Raw genomic sequence first — 21,421 nt, 5'->3', positions numbered from 1 at the left:
GCATACAAATAACCTGTTTCCCCAAAAACAAGACAGGGTCTTATTTTCTTTTGACACTTGGCCTTATTATTTTAGAGGTGCAGGAGGTGGCAAGCGTGGTCACCTCATGGTGGCTGCTGTGTTGCAATATTTTCTGGGAGGACTTATTAGAGGTCTTATTTTAGGGGGGAAAGGGTATTTATCGAAAATATCTTACAAAACATTTCGCTTCAACCACAAAAAAATGGAGGGGAGCCAAAATTTTGGGAGACTCTCCCATCCTCTTGCAATTTGCCCTTCTATTCCTCCATTGCTCCACAATTCAGATAGACACAGTTTTATGCATTAGAACAGTGGCACAGAAAATAGTGTCAGCTTTCATCCAATGATTAAAGGTATGGTAGCAAAGACCACTTACTTCAAAGAGCAGCTATTATGCTCATTGGGAAAATACTTAATTAGCCCAATTTATCTGGACAGCTCATGCACAGCATATAAGGAAGACTCTTTTACTGTGCTGTTCCCTCCCAGTAGCTGGTATATAAGAAGGAGAGGCCAGCCTTTTAAGGTGTACCAAATCAGGAAATTGACTCCATAGAAAGAGTATTGAGATAGGATATAGTAGAGATGAAAAAATGCAATACTTTCCACTCTGGAGGAATGTTGAGAATAGAATAGAATAGAATAGAATAGAATAGAATAGAATAGAATAGAATAGAATAGAACAGAACAGAACAGAACAGAACAGAACAGAATAGAATAGAATAACAGAGGTGGAAGGGACCTTGGCAGTTTTCTAATCCAAACTCCTGCTCAGGCAGGAAATCCTATACCATTTTTGATAAATCGTTATCCAATCTCTTCTTTAAAACTCTGAGAGAGAAACAAAAGAGAGGGAAAGAGAAAGAGAGAAAGAGAAGGGGGGAGGGAACAGAGTCTAGCAAGTCTGACAGTCTGGCTGCTTAGCGACCATTCAAAGTTACGACAGACCTCCCCAGAGCCACTTACAACCGGATTTCAAAGTTCCAACGACCACACACGGACGCTTATGATCCTTTTCATAGTAATTTCTTTCTGGTTTCTTTTTCTGGCCAAGGTCCTGTTTCCCCACTCTGCTCACCCCAAGCCAGCCAAAGCATTCCTTACCCTCCTCGGATCACTTGAATGGAGATAGTGCTTGAGAGTTCCCAAGGAGTGGCATCCGGGACATCATTCCAGATTTCTCTTTTCTCCCCTCCAAAGCCTGCCTCAGAGTATAAAACGATCTGCAGTAAAGCAAGAAACAGGAGGTGGGGGAGGGCTCGTCTTAACTTTGTGTCTACCAAGGTATAATGCCAGGCCTGGTAGCCATCGTTTGCATTGGGCCTTCAGACCTGCCACATTTAATGCTGTGGGAAACTGGGAGGGGGGATTATATGGAGTGGGGTGGATATAGTCAAAATAACATTCCTTTCTCAGAGAGTCAAGGACATCTTGCCCTGCACCTGGAGTAGTGTGACTGGGAAGCATCTCCAGTTGGGATTGTTAGATACTTGTTCTAACTACAGTGGTTTCCACCAAAGTCCCCTGTTCCGGCAGGAACAGAGGTTTAATCCTATTGGTCGAAGGGTCTGACAGCTCCCTATAAAAGGGCTGCTGTCAGACTCAACCTTCGCTGGATTGTTCTCACTTGTTGTACTTGATAAAGAGCTGTTGTTACCGTTAAGCCTGTGTGTGCCTATCCATTACCCAATCAAACACTGGCGATGAAGGTGGGATTGGAAGGCAACTAGGTGAACCCAAAAGAGTGTAGCAATCCAGCAAGTACATCCAGCCCGGAGCTCAGCGCAGCTTCAAGCAGCTATTTTTGAGCGGCAAACTCAAAACGCCCTCAGAACACAAAATGGCCATGCACGCCCCACCGACTCCGTATGACCCAGTCACCAAGCACTGGGACTCATATATGCTGAGGTTTGACTGCTTCCTCGAAGCCAACAACCTCATGGGCCTTTCTGAAGGCCGCAAGAAGAACATGTTCCTCGGTTACTGTGGACGGGAAGTGTTTGAGATGGTGAAAAACCTCTCTGAGCTGACACCGCTGCAATCAGTCACCTGGTCCATGCTTCAGCAGACGCTAAGGACTCACTATGCCCCCAAGCCGTCCAAGCACGTTCGCCGGCAAGAGTTTAACATCGGGAACCAAAAAGAGGGTGAGTCGATTAATGAGTACGTTGAGACGCTTCGCAAGGCCGCAGCATGCTGCGATTTCCAAGACCTGCATGAGCTGATTCTGGACCGCACAATTTGCGGCGTACAGGACGTAAACCTACAGAGGAGGTTACTCCCTAAATCTAACCTCACTCTGCAGATTGCCTTGGACGAAGCCAGGCTGTCCGAATCAGCCGTCAAATCTACTGAGACTCTGCAGCACCAAAGCACTCCACAAGACGCGTGAAAGAGTACATGCGTACATCGCGAAGCTGAAGAGCCCAAGAGCTCAGAAGGCAAAGAAGATGACAGCTGCCATATGTGCAGTAGCCGCGCCCAGTCGGCGCGCAAATTCAAACCGGGTCTTCCGCCTTGCACTAGCTGCAGAGGAGACCATGCCAGATTGGCTTGCTGTTTCTGGGACGCAACCTGCCAGCGCTGCGAGCGAAAGGGGCACATCGCCAAAATGTGCCGGAGCTAATTTCCTGCCACTACCTGGCAGCCTAGAAGCACACCAAACTGCCAACAGAGGCCCAACCAAGAGGCCTGACAAAAGCCACCACGGCACTCAGAGGGCGACAATAGAGTCACCTACCATACGTCAATCGGCCAAGTCCGCACCAGGCAGCCAAAAAAGATGAAGGTCACAGTCCTCATTGAGGACTCTCCATGTGAGATGGAGATCGACACCGGGTCATCACTGTCCATCATGCCGTGGTCTACCCTAAAGCAGGCTATCCCTAGCCTAAAGAAGCAGCATCTTTGCACCCCTGACATCCGTCTACGAGATTACCAGGGAAACCGGGTCCCCATCATGGGCCAAGGAACCTTCCAGGTGAACTTCAAGCAGTTCAACGGGAAACTCCCAGTGACAGTGGTCAGCGGCAATCTGCAGAGCCTCCTAGGGCTAGATTGGTTCCAAGCACTGGGCCTAGAAGAGACCAGTATCAATGCCATGAAAGACGACGGCACTGAAGCCATCTTTAAGGAGTTTGAGGATGTCTTCGGCACCAGTAAGTATGTGGGGACTCCAATTTCCTTTAGTTTGGACCCCAACATAGCCCCAATAAGGCTAAAACCCAGAAGAGTACCTTTTGCTCTCCACTCAAAAATTGACAGGGAAATTGACAAGCTCGTAGGCCAGGGAATCCTAGAGCCGGTTGATCACGCACGCTGGGAGACCCCTGTTGTGACACCTGTCAAATCTGACGGGTCTGTCCACATCTGCGCAGACTACAAGTGCACAATAAATAAAGCGCTACAACAAAGCGCCTACACATTGTACAGCACCTCCTTCATTCATTAGGCCCCGGAAATTTTTTCGCAAAATTGGACATGGCACAGGCATACCAACAGGTGGAGGCCCAAACCATTGTGATGCACAGGGGTGCATTCAAATGTTACCACCTGCAATTCGGCATTAGTATCGCCCCTGGGCTGTTCCAAAGCGTCATGGAACAGCTTTTGCAGGGGATTCCAGGAGTTGTCCCCTATTTCGATGATATCTTGGTATCGGCTGCTAATGAGGTGCAACTTTTCAAACGTGTACGAACAGTTTTGGCTCGGATTAGAGACAAAGGCCTCCATCTCAAAAAGGAGAAATGCCAAATTAACGTGCCAAGGGTTGAATTCTTAGGGCATCTAATTGATGGCTCTGGGATTCACCCGACTCCACAAAAAATTAAAGTAATTCAGGACGCCCCCACACCTTGCAATCAAACCGAGCTGCAGGAGTTCCTCGGGTTCCTTAGTTTCTATAGTATCTTTCTCAAACAGAAAGCCACCGTTGCTGAGCCCTTACACCGTCTCCTGGCTAAGAACCGAAGGGGTCCTGGGTCAGAGCCGAGGCTGCCGCATTTGCCGTGGTAAAACGACTCCTTTGGCGGACTCCTTTCTGGTACAATACAGTCAGACCTTGCCGTTGGTGCTGACCTGCGACACTTCCCCATTCAGCGTTGGCGCCGTCCTCAGCCACCGCATGCCCAATGGAACCTAAGCCCATAGTACATTTTACTCCAAAACCTTGTCTGCCGCAGAGCAGAACTACAGGCAGCTGGACTGTGAGGCTTTGGCTGCAGTGGCCAGAGTAAAGAGGTTCCATGAATATCTATATGGCCGGGACTTTGAACTGGTTACGGACCACAAGCCATTGTTGGGCTTACTGGCTGGGGACCGACCTATCCCAATGTCATTATCACCTCGCACGACCAGATGGACCATCTTCCTAGCTGCCTACTCCTACCGTCTCATCCACCGACCAGGCTCCACTTTGGGGCACGCTGATGCTCTAAGCCATTGCCCGCTGCCTGAACTTCTTGCTGACCCTACCCTCGAGATGCCAGTCCTCCTCATTGACTGCCTTGAGACTGGGCCTGTCTCGTCCAGTGATGTTGCCCGTCACTCTGCAAAGGACTCCACTATCAAACAAATTTTGAACTGAGGGTGGAGGGGGTGGCCGAAGGGGCCTGTTGGGGCTGATTTCAAAATGTATTTTGCCAAACGAGATGAGTTATCAGTTGTAAATGGCTGTTTACTGTGGGGGGACTGGGTCGTTTTTCCACCCAAACTGCGCATTGCAGTATTAGAGGCTTTACACGTAGGGCATCCTGGAATTGTCAGGATGAAGTCTTTGGCTAGGAGTTACGTGTGGTGGCCTAACATGGACAGGGAGATCGAAGAATGGGTGGCCAGAGTCTAGACCAGCTCCCCGAGAGGCGCCCGCTAAGGAGCTCGAGCGACCTCACGCATCATGGTCTAGGGTGCACATTGACTTTGCTGGCCCAGTTCACGGCCAGACATTTCTCGTAGTTGTGGACACCTACTCGAAATGGTTAGAGGTAGTCGTGATGACCTCCACTATGACAGAAGCGGTCATCAAGGTGCTATGGAGACTTTTCTCCACACACGGCCTGCCTGTCATCTTGGTCTCTGACAATGGGCCCCAATTCACGGCCATGCAATTTGAGACCTTCCTAGCAGCTCAGGGAATCAGGCATGCCCTGGTCGCGCCATTCCATCCGGCCTCCAATGGTCAGGCGGAGAGAATGGTGAGATCTGCAAAAGAGGCCCTTGGAAAGTATTCTCCTGAAGTACTACAAGGAGACAATGTAACTCTAACCTTTTATTAATGTAGCTGACAATGAACAAAGTAACAATCTTAACTGCCAGCCTTTTAAATGCGGCTGTCAAACTGTTAGCCAATAGGAAGCCTGTCCAACATTCCACGAGCCTGCACTCATGCTGGAGTCAACAGATTAACTTTGCCCCTTGATTGGCAAGTCTTTCTCGAGACCTCAGTACATAGCACTCCTTCCCCCCGGATGGTACACACATAGTCTCTGAGATATGCTGGTTTCCTGGAGATCCTTTTGGAGTGCCATACTATGCTCTGTTCCTCTGGAAGAGACGCTTATTCTCGCCTCTCCTCTGATGTTGCCGACTCCTCGGCAGGCCCTTCCCCAGACCCCTCTCCTGCTGTAATGCAAGGTTCAACAGGTAAGGGCTCCTGCGACACAGATATAGGCAATGTAGAAGCGTTGAAACCGGGTTGATAACAGGCTGGCCATACATTGATGTTCTCCGCTGGCTGTGGCAAGGACGAACAATTGTGCAATGGGGTACTATCACATTGCATTCTCTTTTAATGGCATCACCGCAGTTGATCTATGTGGCATCGCCATTGCCGACCATCATTTAACTGGACCCTATAAGAACACAGGCCAGTTATTTGAATTACCTGACCCGGTATCCATTTAGGATCATCTATACAATTTCTGGCGTATACTCTTTCCCCCAGGTTAAAATTACGAGTGTGTTCTGTATTCCCTGGATCAGCATTTGTATGATAGTGTGGGTGCAACCTGTCCAGAATGGTGCGAAGACGCCGTCCCATTAATAACTCAGCTGGACTTTTTCCAGTTGAAGGGCAGGGAGTTGAATGCTGTGCTAATAGATACTGATTTATTTTATGTTCCCAAGGACCCGAAGCCAAATGTTGCAAAGTGTCTTTAGCGGAACGGACTGCCTGTTCCGCTCTACCATTGCTGGCCGGGTGATACGGTGCTACCAATGCGTGTCTAATACCTAGCCCTACTAAATAAGCTTGGAACACCGCTGAAGTGAATTGAGGCCCATTGTCAGACACTAATGTGTCCGGTAGCCCATGCGTGGAAAATAGTTTCTGTAATTCTTTAATAGTGGCCTCCGATGTGGTTGTAAAGCCTCGTTGAGATCTGGGAACTCACAATAAATTGCGGCTTGTCTGAGAGCTACCATAAATTGGCTAATAGACTCATTTTCCTTTTGAACACTCTGGCACAAAGCGCAGCATCTAGCGAAACGGGATGCTGCCAGTGCCTAATGTCCCTTTAGCTTGGCCATTAAGACTTCCCACGGCACTGTACGCACTGAATCAGGTGCTGCCAATGCCCGAGCCATTGAAAACATCTCTGGGCCACATAAGCTCAAAAAATACCCTCTCTTCCTTTCTGTGGTTATCCCCATCAAGTCATGGGCGATAAGAAAACATTCGAAGCGCTGGATAAACGCCTCCCACGACTCTCTCTCGGGCATGAAAGCGGCAAATGGAGGTATAGCCGTCATGCTGCGGATCGTTATCAGACGTTATCTCTGTGCTATCGGATATTCTTGGAATCCCATCCTCGTCGCCAGTGGAAAGTATTCTCCTGAAGTACTGCAAGGAGACAATGTAACTCTAACCTTTTATTAACGTAGCTGACAACGAACAAAATAACGAACTTAACTGCCAACCTTTTATATGCGGCTGTCAAACTGTTAGCCAATAGGAAGCCTGTCCAACATTCCACGAGCCTGCACTCATGCTGGAGTCAACGAATTAACTTTGCCCCTTGACTGGCAAGTCTTTCTCGAGACCTCAGTACATAGCAGCCCTCTCTAGGATGGGCCCGGGAGATTGGCAAACACGGGTTGACTACTATTTGCTAATTCAGCACATCACACCCAGTGCCACTACAGGGAGAAGCCCCTCTGAGCTTCTCATGGGTCGCCAGCTAAGGTCCAACTTAGACCGGCTACACCCCAATTATTCCGCCTCATCGCCCCCAGACTCCACAAGGAAGATTCGGACATTTAGCGTAGGGGATTCGGTATACGCCCACAACTACGCCAGGGGAACTCTGTGGATTCCTGTCCCAGTGATAGGCATCACTGGCCCTCACTCTTACCTCCTAGAGCTCGAGGACGGTAGGAATTGGAGAAGGCATATTGACCAACTCCGTGGCCGCCTCTCCAACTCCACTGTTAGACAACCAGAGGTATCTCCTGAATGAGTTAGCCAAAGCCCTACCCAAATGGAGCAAACATTCACTCCTTCCACGGCCAGCTCAAGCCCGAGGGTACCGGGAAACTTATCTGGTTATGTTGCAGGCCCGCAGCGAGCTCCGAGCGAACCGGCTCTAGAAGCTCCAGCCGCGGCCTGTGAAAGGTTCCAGGAGCTTCCACCAAGCGGAGCTGCGGAGCAAACAGGCCGTCCGACCTGTCCAAGGAAACCCCTCCTACTGAACTGCGCAGGTCAGGCAGAGCTACCTAAAAGCCCGCCTACCTGTGTGATTACGTAACAAGTAGGACTGTTCCATCCAAGAGGGGAGGGGTGTTAGATACTTGTTCTAATTACAGTGGTTTCCACCAAGGTCCGACGGGAACAGAGGTTTAATCCTATTGGTCGAAGGGTCGGACAGCTCCCTATAAAAGGGCTGCTGTCAGACTCAACCTTCGCTGGATTGTTCTCACTTGTTGTACTTAATAAAGAACTGTTGTTACCGTTAAGCCTGTGTGTGCCTATCCATTACCCAATCTAACAGGGATGGTGCTTGATTGGGCCATGTGATGGACATGTGGGTGCTGGACAAGGACTTGGACTTTTATTTGGGTGGGGAAAACCTGGAAACTGTCAGATTCGGGTTTTCCCAGATATGTCAATATGACATCTCTAATAAAATGGAACTTTGAGGAACCTCAAGCCTCAGGGTCTTGTTTTGGTGGGGGTGTCACTTGGAACCCTGACATATCATCTGTTTGCCGGAATCCTGGGAAACAAGTCGCCCTTCCTTTTCACCATCCTACCTTGCTGGGGCGCTTGTTGATCTTCATAGGATTATGTTCCTCTTCCTGAAATTGAAAAATAAATGGGACATTACTGACGATCATTGGACAGCACTTGCACAAGTAAAAATGGCCATGGTGGAAATTTTCAAAACAGTACCTGTGTCTAAAATGTACATCCAAAGAACTTTCATTGCAGTTGTGGAATAAGTAAGGAGTATGTATTTTGGGAGATCAATCGTATATTATTTAGCTTGTTAGTTTTATACCCAACCATTCCTTCAGGAGCTCCAAATGCCCCTTTCTGTGTCTCTCCCCACAATCACTCCCTTATACAGTGGGTTGGGCTGGAAGAGATGGATTAACTTCGGGGTATTTCCATGGTTGAAAAGGGACTACGATTGAATCTCAATCAATTGAAAAGGGACTACGATTCCCAATTGAAAAGGGACTACGATTGAATCCCTTAACTACAGGTAGTCCTTGATTTACGGCCACAGTTGAGCCCCAAATTTCTGTTGTTAAGTGAGACATTTAAGTGAGTTTTGCCCCATTTTACGACCTTTCTTGTCACAGTTGTTAAGCGAATCACTGCAGTGGATAAGTTAGCATCCTGGTTATTAAATGAATCTGGCTTCCCCATTGCCAAAAAGTCACAAAAGGGCCCTGAGACACAGCGACGGTCATAAATATGAGCCGGTTGAATTTTGATCACATGATCATGGGGATGCTGTAAAGGTCATAACTGTGAAAAACGGTCATAAGTCACATTTTTCAGTGCTGTTGTAATGTTGAGCGGTCACTAAATGAACTGTCGTAAGTCGAGGACTGCCTCTACTATACCACATGTGTCTCTTGCATTGCATTTAAATATTCCTCTCCCCAACATACACAGGTCTGGAGCATTGTTGGGTCATTTTTGATATATGCATGTATGTGTATGTATTCAGATATGATATTCATATATCATCTGATATAATATTATTGTCCACTCTGGAGCTGGCCTGACTGAGGCCATTTTGAGGCTCCAGGATTGCCACAATAGAGATGAGGGTTAGAGAGGGGGTGAATAGTGATAGCTGGGGTTTGGTAGCCAAAACAAAATAGTTTTCCTTGTGAACCAAGGACATTCCCACAAGGAGGGGGGGCTGAAGAAAGGAGGAATGATGATGCCCAAGCAACCGGACTGCACCTTGATTGGACCATGTGGCTGATTGTTTGGGAAAAGGGGGAAAACTTTCACTTTTAATTAGGTGAAAACCGCGGGAACCTTCAGAGTTGGTTTTCACCAGCTTGTGCCAATATGATATAGCCAATAAAACTATTCTTTGAGGAACTTAACTGCCTTGGAGTTCTATTTGCTATAGGCGCATTGCTTGGAACCCTGACATTAAACCGACTCTGACAATTATGGGTTCAAAAGCCGAGGGAGAAGACAGTCCATGCTCCCCATCCTCTCCTTGGCCCCTGAATCATGTTCTACAAGAATCGATTTTGCAAGCCAATCTTATCAAAGAACTCATCTAGTCGGTGTCGTAATAATCTACTGAGGTCAGTTTCACAACGCCAATAGAAAGTTCTCTGACTTAATGCATTCTTGCTTGCATAAGGAGCATTCCTCTTTCTCTGGACGCACCGCCACAGCTCTGAAACACCGTGCACCCAGCCCTGCATGGAAAGCCAGATTGCTCAAGGGACCTGACATAAGAGCAATTGGAGGGCAGGGGATGGGAATATTTATCCAGGAGAGCAAGTTGGAACCTGTGTCTTGTGCTCCATAAAGGAGGCTGTTATGAAACTGTCAAGTTGCAATGCTCCAAGATAAAGCTTTACATATCAGAAACTTTGGAGTCTCTTGTTCCTCTTGTTCTCTTTACCACTGAAAATTCTTGTTTAAATATAAAGGGGGAAAAAGGGAGGGTGAGAATTGAACATACATGTACAGATACAGATTAGCAGAGTTGAAAGAGACCTTGTAGGCCATCTAGTCCAACCCTCCGCCTAAGCTCTCACAACCATTGTAGTTTGAGGTGTGGGTTCAGCTCTCTAAAATGGAATGTTGCAGTGTTTTCATCATGTAGGCCTACTGTATCTCTGCTCTGTAGGGATGCGTTGGCTCATTGGCGAAGACACTGAGTTTGTCGATCAGAAAGGTCGACAGTTCGGCAGTTCGAATCCCTAGCACCGCGTAACGGGGTGAACTCCCGTTGCTTGTCCCAGCTTCTGCCAACCTAGCAGTTCGAAAGCTTGAAAAAAATGCAAGCAGAAAAATAGGGACCACTTTTGGTGGGAAGATAACAACGTTCTGTGCGCCTTTGGCGTTTAGTCATGCGGGCCACATGACCACGGAGACGTCTTCGGACAGCGCTGGCTCTTCGGCTTTGAAACGGAGATGAGCATTGCCCCCTAGAGTTGGGAACGACTAGCAGATACGTGCGAGGGGAACCTTTATACCTTTTATCTCTGCTCTACTGTCTGAGATGACCACTTTTCAATTTTTTTTAATGAGCATCACTGACTCTGTAGCCGCCCCATTTAAAGATTGTAAATAATGACCTTCATTCAGGCACTGCATTCCAAGCGGTTTCTCTAAGTGCTGGGCAATTGAGCAAAGTGGTGGGTTTGGCCCTGTAACCATCCTTTTGAACTTAAGCTGTGCCACCCGTTCCACCACTGGCTGGAGCCGGAGACGATAACTCATCTGGATGCAAAAGGGTACGGTGCTCTTTTCCCCATTGCAGAACTCAGAGAGAGTTCAAACAACCCTTGAACACACAGAGTGGCAAGAGAGACCCACATGTAGCTGCCGTTTGGAAGACTGTTGTTATTCCAAGGAATTTTGTGACATTATTTTGATTTCTCCTTCGTATTAAGAAAAGTTTAGAACTCATTAGCATGAGCTAACCGGCTTTTTACTCTTGTTTTGAAATAAAGGGGAAGCAGGGGGGATTTTCACGTAGCTGCAAGCTTTCCTTACTGTAAAAGTCTCAGACTTTCCATTCCCATCCTAAAGTCATGTGCCATCCAGTCCTTCTGCACAGAACCTATCACTAGATGCTGTGCAAGCTGTCCATCCTTAGGGTACTTTTGCTGTAGTTATTAAAGAGCTCCTGGCAGCTTGTGAGCAATTTGGATGTCACCTTGCTAGGGAATGTATGCTTTTTTATAGTATGCTTTTAAATCTCTTTGCATGAGCTAATTAGAAAGCTTAAAATCCTTTTTATTTAAAGGTAAAGGTTCCCCTCGCACACATGTGATAGTCGTTCCCGACTCTAGGGGTGCTCATCTCCGTTTCAAAGCCAAAGAGCCAGTGCTGTCCAAAGACGTCTCCGTGGTCATGTGGCCAGCATGACTAAACGCCAAAGGCGCATGGAACACTGTTCCCTTCCCACCAAAGGTGGTCCCTATTTTTCTACTTGCATTTTGAACTGCTAGATTGGCAGAAGCTGGGACAAGTAACGGGAGCTCACCTCGTTACGTGGCGCTAGGGATTCGAACCGCCGAACTGCCACCCTTTCTGATCGACAAGCTCAGCGTCTTAGCCACTGAGCCACCATGTCCCTGAGTTATTATCACTGAGCTAATAATAAAGTAGTAGTAGTAGTAGTAGTAGTAGTAGTAGTAGTAGTAGTAGTTGTTATTATTATTATTATTATTATTATTATTATTATTATTATTATTATTATTATTATTATCTCAGTGATTATTATCACTGAGCTAATAATAAAGCTTAAAACCCTTTTTATTTAGTGGCGTGCTCATTGTTCCTAGATCCAAAAGAACCAATTGCCTGGACATCTCATCATTGCACTGACACATATTACAGTTGTCATCAGCAAAGACCAAACAGTCTCATTCAGGTTTCCTTAACTCAGGGCTCTCCAGGTGCCTTAGACCAAGGGTCTCCAACTTTGACAACTTTAAGACTTGTGAACTTCAACTCCCATAATTCGTCAGCCAGTTTTGCTTGAAATCCACAAGTCTTAAAGTTGCCAAGGTTGGAGACCCCTGCCTTAGACTCCCTCCCATAATCCCCAAAGTACACAGGGTAATAAAGTGAAAAGTGTACGCCCAACTGAAAGCCCAAGACATTACACAGGCACAAGCTTGAGAACGGTTACGTTAAAGTCAACTTGACCTGGATTTCAGGATATCCAGCAACAATCCACTCACCTGAGTTTCTGACTGCATCAAGGATTCTGCTTCCTTGGACAGAAGGATAATCTGCTTGGAACCAACACCTGCGTCCGGCGCTCTGAAGTGGTGCCCAGCGTGGAGTGCACTTATTGGTAATCCCTTGTGAGCTGTGTCTTGCTGATGGGCACTTGGGGCCGCCTGGCTGCTGTTTTTCTGGATAACTGGGCTCATGTCCTTCTTTTTCGCTAGGCTCTTAGGTTCAGCCTTTTCTGGGGACATGAACTTGCTATACAGGAAGCTGTTGTCCAAGCGAGAATACGGCTTGTCCTCCACAACCTTTCTGTCTACGAAGTTGGACAAAAGAGCCATCCCCGAGAGAACATTGGTTCTAATCAAGTTGGACGGATGATTTACAATCGCTCTGGGGGCAATGACGCCAGGTTTGGTATCTCCCAGGCTTTGGTGAAATTTTCCAAGGAAAGGAGGCGCAGAGTCTTCCTCGGTCTTGCACTGCTGGCTTTCCCAAGAGGACGATCTCCTGCCTACGCTGCTATCCCATGGTTTCTCTTCTTTAGTGAGATAAGGGTTCTCGATCTCCTCCGTGCCTTCTTTTGCCAATCCTGGCTCCTCCCCCTTGGATCCTGATCCTTCCTCCGGGTTTTCCTCCGTGAGAGAAAACAGCTGGCCTAACGCTCTTGGGAAAGAAACCTTTGACTTGGGAGCGATGTGGTTCTCATCGATAGGCGGGAGGACGGTGTGCTTGGCAAGAGAGGAAGGGCGTGGTGTCCTGGAGAGGGACTTTGAAGGCTTCCGAAGCTCAGCAGGGTCCATGTTGCGCAGGGTGTCCACAAAATGTTCCATTTCCTCCACTGCTTCCTCGGGCTCCTGTTCTCCTGTCTGGCTGAAGCTTCTCATTAAGTCACTGGGGGGTTCAGGCCATGAAAAGGAACTTAGGCTCCCAGTGGGAGAAGTCTCTTGTTCCAGGGCAAATATCAGAGGGCCCTTGCCTGAAATCTGTTTTTCTTTCTTCCCTTCGTTATCCTGCGTTCCGGCTTTATGATCCCCTGGAGAACTTGGCTGAGATGCAGCGGAGATTCTGATTTCCTCTGCAGTGTCCAAGGGGCACTTATTTCTCCTCTTGGCAGATAAGCTGGCTTTTCCCACGCCTAGCCAGCTGCTCTCTTGATCTGGCCCGTTGGTTATTAGGCCTCCTGCAGTGGGCATGCCTTGCTCCTGTTCAGACCTGCTTCCTGTGAACAGGTTGCCGGCCTTCTGGGAGGCAGAATTGCTGGGCAGGCTGCCGTCTCTCTGGGCTGCGCTGAATGGAACTACTCCCTCCCTGGCTAAAGCTGCCTCTCTGCTTGATGTGCAGTTGAGGCTCGGTGCAGGCACACACCTTGGCCTCTGGGCATCCCTCACATTGGCATTTTGAGAGTGAGTCATGCCACTCTCAGGCTGTGACTCTGGTGCGGAGAAGATGCGAGATTTGGGGAAGGAGGAATGGGCTCTTTGCGGGGACTTGGCATGGGGGAGATTGGGCTGGGGTGGCCAGGATTCTTCCAACGCAGTGCAGGTGCTGGAGCTGGGAGGAAAGGGTTTCTCTCGCTGGCTCTGGCTGGTGTTTCCCGATCCAGACATAACCACCTCTCGCCCGACTTGGTAAACGGTGGAGCACCCGGGCTGAGGCACAATCACTTGCTGCTGGGCTCTAAAAACAACTGTGTTGTTCCCCTGGGGGCCGTACCACTGGGCATGGGACTTGGCTACAGTGCTGGAACAGACGGCATTCTGGACTGGCTTGAACACAAAACACTCCTCAGGAAATGCAGAGCTCGGGGCAGAGGGCGCATAATTTCTCCCCAGGGACCCGGAGAATGAAATAGAATTGAGGGTGTCGGGAGAACTTTCCCGTAAGGATAGACGTGCCAAAGCATCAGAGACGTTGTTTTCCTTCAGGGATCCAGTGTCCAGCTTGGAGACATCCCCATTGAGCACATAGCCTTCTTCCTGGGAGATGGTTCCACTTGAGCCGTCGTGAGAAAGGCCCAAATTCTCTTCTCGCAGTCCATTTACGTCCGTGGCCTTACTCTCTTTCTGGAATCCGGCGTCCCCAGGACTGTGCACAGCAGCCAGAGAGTGTGTGGCTCCAGGTGATTCGGTCACTCTGGTATTGACGCCATCTTGCATCTCTTTCTTCCCCGGGCACTTCGACTTGGGAAGTCGGGAATAAACTTGAGAAAAAACAGGCCCGTGAGCAGTAAAATTTCTCTGTGGGTTGGGAGAGCAGGAACGCCCCTCCATTGCTGTGGGAGAGAAGCTTCTGGAGTCCACCGGGGAAGGGCAGACCCTAGCCTCTGCTGGGGATGAGGAGTGCCAGTTGTCTACCTGGGAGGAGAAGAGTAGGGTATCTGGTGGAGGGGGCAAGCAGTTGATCTCTGCCGGGGAAGGACACCTCGCATCTGCGGAGGAGGAAAACCACCCATTGTCTGGAGGAGGGGATGGATACCTGACGTCCAAGGAGGGTGAGGAACACTTTGGGACTGCTCGGGAAGGTGAGCTCCTGGCATTGGAGGAGGGAGACTTGCTCCTGCTCTCCGCTAAGGTGAATGGCCGCCTGGTGTCCACTGTTGAAGAAGCTGTGGTGCTTCCTCCGGAATACAAACGCCTCATATCGGACACGGAATAGGAGGACCTGTTTCCTGCCAAGCAGGATGAGTGTTGGGTATCATCCAGGGATGAGAAGGAATGGTTCTCTGTTCTGGAAGGGGCATCTTTCCTCCCTACCGGGGAACGTGAATGGATGCCACTTGTCTGCAAGGGGGGCACATGTGCTGGCTTGGCCTTGAGCGGGGGAGGGAGCTGTGGTTTTGCTGGTGGTGGAGGAGGCTGCCTCTTCTCTGCTGGAGACTGGGACCTGCGGTTTTCTGCTGTTGTCCCAGAAGGACGCCGAGGATCGGGAGAACAGGAGCGCTTGGTCTCCTCCGAGAAAGTGGATTTCCTTCTCCCCGCTGGAGAAAAAGACTGCTTGGCATTTGCTGGAGAACGGCATCGCTTGGCATTCACAGAGGACACGTTGGAGGGTAAGGAATTCCTGTAAGCGGTGGGATGAAAAGCAGGGGCACCTTCTGGGGTTGAAACTAAGCGCCTGGTAGGTACGGGGGAACGAGAGGACCTGGTTTCAGCGGAAGGACCTGGACCAGTGGCGTCCATCCCCACGAGTCCTTTCTCCCAGGCCTCAAGCAGCTTAGACACTTTAGAGGGGCTGCTGGATCTGATGTCTCCTCCCTCGACCCTCTGGGAAGCTGCCGACACTTTGCCAAAGGGCGTCTTCTTGACCGCGTCGAGAGGGTTTTTCTTCCTCCGCAGCAAAGGGCTTGAGGCAAGGCCTCCCGGCTTGCTTTGATGGGAGCGGGCAACTTTCTCCATGCTGGGATTAGGACAAGGCAGGTCTCTATCAGTGACGGCCCCACTTTGAGGCTGAGGCTGCTCGTGGTTGCCTTCCCAAGGGGTTCCTCTGATTTTGCTGGAGTTGGAGTGGGGAGGGGTGGGATAGGGTGGGAGAAAATGAAAGCAAAAGATTAGGCTTGGCTGGGTCCCCACCCACATTGCCCACCACCACCACCACCAAACAGATTATTCCATTTCATTTTCCATGGAGCCTGGCAGATTCCGTCCTCCCTCTGGTTTCTTTGAACTTGACTTAAACACAACAGCAGCAGCAACAATAACAAAGCAGGCACACTGCAAAATAAGGGGGCAGCTTTAAAGATTATCTTTATTAGAGATGCTTCTGGGTCTCTTCTAAAAAAAACAAATCTAAGGCCTTATGTGGAAGGGTCAAGGAAAAAAAAAACCAAATAGGCTGAATTAACAGAGAGCATTCAAGGTTGGGCTGAAGAGACAGGGAGCAGCCTGGCTGATTTGCTTTTAATAAATGGGCCATTTGTGATTGGACTAGAGGTGGGTTCCTACCGGTTCAGACCGGTTCGACCAAGTATATAGTAACTGGGCTGGACACGCACCCAAACCACTTCCATCCTCGGCAGTGCCATCTTGATTTTCTGTTCTGCACATACACAGAACAATCTACATTGACAAAATGTATTTTTTTTTTCCTTTTCTAATGTTGTGCGTGTGCGCAGACCTTTTTAGGTGCAAATGCGCACACGCGTGGAATGTGTAAATATTTTTATGCGCCGAACCGGTAGTAATACCAGCAGGAACCTACCCCTGGCTTTGGCATCCTTTCCACGGCACCATATTGTGAGGGGTCCCTAACAATGAAGTCCAAATTCTCAATGTGCTCAACAGGCTAATTAGGGCCCCCTCCATTGGAGCATAAATGGAGACACAGACTTCAGAGGATAATTAGAACTGCAAAAAAAAACAATGGCTACCAACCTGCCTTCCATCAAGGACCTGTACACTGCACGAGTCAAAAAGAGGGCTGTGGAAATAACTACAGACCCCTCACATCCTGGGCATAAATTGTTTCATCTCCCACCCTCAGAATGAGACGGTATATAGCAATGCACACCAGAACAATTAGACACAAGGACAGTTTTTTTCCCTGCTAAACAAATACCCGTATTTTTCGGAGTATAAGATGCACCCAGGTTTTGAAGAGGCAATTTTTTTAAAAAAAGTAGGTTGGTAGATAGAGGGAGAGAGGGAGAGAAAGAGAGAGAAATACAGTAGGTAGGTAGGGAGAAAGAGAGTAGTTAAGTAGGTAGGTAGGGTGGTAGGTAGATAAAGGGATAGAGAGAGAGAGAGAAATACAGTAGGTAGATAGGGAGAAAGTGTGTGTAGATAGGTAGGTAGGTAGAGGGATAGAGAGAGAGAAAGAGAGAGAGAGAGAGAGAAATACAGTAGATAGGTAGGGAGAGAGAGTGTGTGTGTAGCTAGGTAGGTAGAGGGATAGAGAGAGAAAATAGAGAGAAATACAATAGATAGGTAGGGGGAGAAAGAGAGAGAGAGTAGGTAGGTAGGTATATAGGTAGATAGAGGGGAGAGCGAGAGAAATACAGTAGGTAGGGAAAGAGAGAGAGAGAGAGAGAGAGAGAGAGAGAGAGAGAGGGAGAGAAGGTAGGTAAATGTTTCCAGGTGTATTTATCCATGTGTTGGAGAAGGAAATCACTGACAACCTGTAGCACCTAAAACTTTGTTTCTGCTGGCACAGCACTTGATCAATGTAATTCTCATCAACCACTCTAACTAAACAGCTTTCTGAAAGGAAAAAAAGAAATTTTTGCACTCTGCAAACCTCCCCAAAGTGGCCCATTTTTTGCGAAAACGGGCCTGTTTTTCCGCCCAAAAAAGGAATGAATAGCCTTGGGGGGACTTGCAGAGTGCTCCTCGGGGGGTGGAGCCCCCCAAAACGAGCAAACAAATGTCCCATTTTTCACAAAAACGGGCCATTTTTTGTCAAACAAATTGCTTGCATAACCTTATGGAGGCTTATAGAGTGCTGCTGGGGGCTGGGGGGGGACAAAATTGAGCAAAAAATGGCCCGTTTTCCGCTCATTTCTGCCCTCCCCAGCCCCCGGGACCTCTCTGAAAGCTTCCATAAGGCTATGCATGGCCATTTTGGAGAAGGGGGCGGGGCTTCAGGCGGCAAAAATTCTGTATTCGGTGTATAAGACGCTCCCAGATTTTCAGCCTCTTTTAGAGGAAAAAAGATGAGTCTTATACTCCGAAAAATATGGTAATTCCCTCACCACTGTCAAACTATTCACTAAGGCTCCATTACTATTGCTATTAATCTTCTCATCGTTCCTATCACCCATCTCCTCCCACTTATGACTGCAGGAGTGTAAGTTTGTTGCTTGTATCCTTATGATTTATATTGATATTGATTGTTTCCTGATTGCTTATTTGTACCCCATGATTATCATTAAGTGTTGTACCTTATGATTCTTGACGAATGTATCTTTTCTTTTTATGTACGCTGAGAGAGCATGTGCACCAAAGACAAATTCCTTGTGTGTCCAATCACACTTGGCCAATAAAGAATTCTATTCTATTGTTCTATTCTGTTCTGTGCAGTGTCCCAGAGTCACATGATCTCCTTTTGAGACCTTCTGACAAGCAAAATCAATGGGGAAGCCAGATTCACTTAACAACCGTGTTACCAATTTAACAACTGCAGTGATTCACTTAATAAACGTGGCAAACAATACTTACTTAGAAAATTTCTCACTTAACAACATACATTTTGGGTTCAATTATGGCTATAGGTTGAGGACTAACCGGTAAGACAAAGCACCAGTGTAAAAACAAAAAGGCGCAAGAGTTTTACATGCTGGTCAGAAAAAGGAGAGGAAATTTCAGCAAGAAAGCATTTAAGGTAGACCAGGCTTAAGACAGAAACTATGATGCATTTAAGTAATAGTATAGAAGAGTGCATAGTATTATAGGTAATTGTAGTAGAGTAATAATGTGTAGTATATTAATAGTAATAGTATAATATAAACATTATTATAGTAATAGTGTAACTGTAAGTCACCCAAAATCATTTGGTTGAGATGGATAGTCATAGAAATTAAGCAAATAAATAAAATAAATAGTAATTGCATAATGTTAGCATAGTAACTGTAATAGTATTTATTTATTTAAGAAAATGTATGTGGCCATTAAGTGACTCCGGATGGCTTACAATGATAAAATTATATATATCTTATCACGCTATTATCATAGTCGTAGTACAGAGATAGCAATAGAAGAGAATTAGACAGAGAATGGAATAAAATAGAATTAGAACAAAGAATAGAATAAAAAATAGAATTAGAACAGAGAAATAGAATTAGAACAGAGAAATAGAATTAGAACGGAGAATAGAATAGAACAGAGGGTCAGTTTGACCAATGGTTAAGGCATCAGGTTAGAAACCAGGAGACAGTGAGTTCTAATCCCATCTTGGTGACTTTAGGCCAATCGCCAGGAGACCCTAGGTTCAAGTCCTGCCTTAGCCAGGAAAGCCAGTTGAGTGACTTTGAGCCAGTCACTCTCTCTCAACCCAACCCACCTCACAAGGTTGTTGTCGTGGTTGTGGGGAAGTGGGGGAAGTTGTTTTGGATAGGTTGACTGCCTTGAGCTATTTGTAAAGTTGACAAAGGTGGGGAACAAATCAAATAAATAATTAGAATATAGAAAGCATTTTCTTATCATGTTTATATGTAAATAAAGCATCTCCCTATATTTATATTTATATTTCCCTTACAGAGAAATGTAAAGAAAAGACCTGCACAGGGCCCAAAGCGTTAGGATCAATTTATGGAACAAAATAATTCAGCTTTTATATTGTTTGGTTTTACTTGTACATCACGTAAAGTCACTCTATGGGCAAAATGGACAGCTTCTAAATCATAAAGAAATGTAGGGAGACTAGTATAGATCCATTTCAAATTATTTAGCTCACATCAGCTAGCCATACCCTTGCTGGGATTTGAACTTGGGCTGCTTACATATTAGGCAGTTGTATTAACCTCTAAGCCACAAGTTCTCCTCCCTTTGTCAGCTGAGCCAGGGGAGAGATTAAGTTTTTTTTTCTCCTCTGTCAAAGCACTTGGTCTGCCCAAATATTGGAGAGAGCATACTGCTTCCCTTTTCATTTTCTTTATCAGCAAAAACGTAACACAAAATGGCTTGTCGTGTAAGCGACTGCCTGGAAGGCTCCTGGATCACCCGCACGTCCCAGAATGATGTCCGTCATTTCAAAGTCCTAAAACATCTAGAACAGTGTTTCTCAAACTTGGGGACTTTAAGTCCTGTGGACTTCAACTCCCAGAATCCCCCAGCCAGCATAGCTGGCTGGGGAATTCTGGGAGTTGAAGTCCACAGGACTTAAAGTCCCCAAGTTTGAGAAACACTGATCTAGAAGGTGCCAAACTGAAGGACCATGAAATCTCTGGATAGTTTACTAAACTGGTCCGATGCGGAGACGTTCATGTTTTAAGCACAAAGGAACTGACTTCATCTTAGCTTGATTATGGCAATGCTCATTAACCCTTGCTAATGTTTGACTGTAAACAACCTTGTAAACACATTCTGTTTTGCCCACTTTGCTCATTGTGGCATAGCATGGATCATTTGAAATGTCACCACTGGAATTTCATTTTGTCTTCAGAAGAAGAAGAAAACACCTCCTTATGAGTCATTTTCCTATCCAAGCCGTGCTCAGCTGCAAAAATCATGACGTACTGGCACTGCTTACAAAGACATACTGGTCAACACGAAAATATCCCAATTTGGAAAACAAATTACAAAGCAGAAACCAGTAAGGGGTACTTGGTGCCTTCTGACTTTGATTGTTTTCTTGCATATGCTTCATTATCCAAATTAGGTAAAACATCCTCAGGGCTACAGTAAGGAACCTTGAGCTACAAATATTCTCCTCTATGAGGAAACAATGAAGAAATAGGAACGGAAGACAATTTGGAGTACAAAACAGCAAAAGAGAGAGAGAATGGTGCCTACTCTGTCAACCTACACAATATATGTATGTGTTCATTTTTTCGTTCAGAAGCTCAGATTAGAAGCAAAGTTTAAAAACCGAACAGGTTTTCCAAATTCATTTGCTGTAACAGAAGGAAACATCTGAAATAAGTATTGAAACTCATCTCTTATATTTTTCACATGCAGTGGAAGACTGTAGAGAAAGCAAGAAGGGAGAAAAGAACGCCTCTGAACACACACAGAGTGCATTTGCCTCACTAAAGAGTCACTCCGTAAAACACAAAAATTTGAGATTGAGAGGTAGGTCAGTAATTTCAAAATGCTTCTCATCGGCTCAGACTGCTAAGAGATTTCTATCCCACTCACACAATATTGTTCTGGAGAAAATAGGAGAAGGGGGCGTGATGCATGCCGCCCCACAATATATGGAATAAAGCCAGGGTATAAATATAATAGAACCCGGGCTGTAAAGCTGACAAGCCCAGGTTCGAGATCTGAACACCATGCAATGGGGTGAGCTCTTGTTCCTCGCCCCAACTCCTGCCCACCTAGCACTTCGAAAGCATGCAAATGCGAGTAGATA

General features: G+C 46.9%; 1 protein-coding gene across 1 annotated transcript in view; it reads right to left on the bottom strand.

The window, feature by feature from the left end:
• Positions 1-21,421, bottom strand: part of CRYBG2 (crystallin beta-gamma domain containing 2) — an 88,484-nt gene that overhangs the window by 23,924 nt on the left and 43,139 nt on the right. The window contains exons 4-6 of the mRNA XM_081961912.1: positions 12,421-15,907; positions 8,269-8,313; positions 1,126-1,244 (exon numbers count right to left, since the gene is read on the bottom strand). Of these exons, the coding sequence (XP_081818038.1) occupies positions 1,126-1,244; positions 8,269-8,313; positions 12,421-15,907 (3,651 nt within the window). The remainder of the gene's footprint in view (positions 1-1,125; positions 1,245-8,268; positions 8,314-12,420; positions 15,908-21,421) is intronic.

Source organism: Natrix helvetica (genome assembly GCF_964273705.1).
Source record: "Natrix helvetica genome assembly, chromosome: 9".
In the NCBI taxonomy this organism is placed as follows: domain Eukaryota; kingdom Metazoa; phylum Chordata; class Lepidosauria; order Squamata; family Natricidae; genus Natrix; species Natrix helvetica.
The sequence above is the reverse complement of the archived record's forward strand: the minus strand, read 5'-3'. Positions and strand labels throughout refer to the sequence as shown.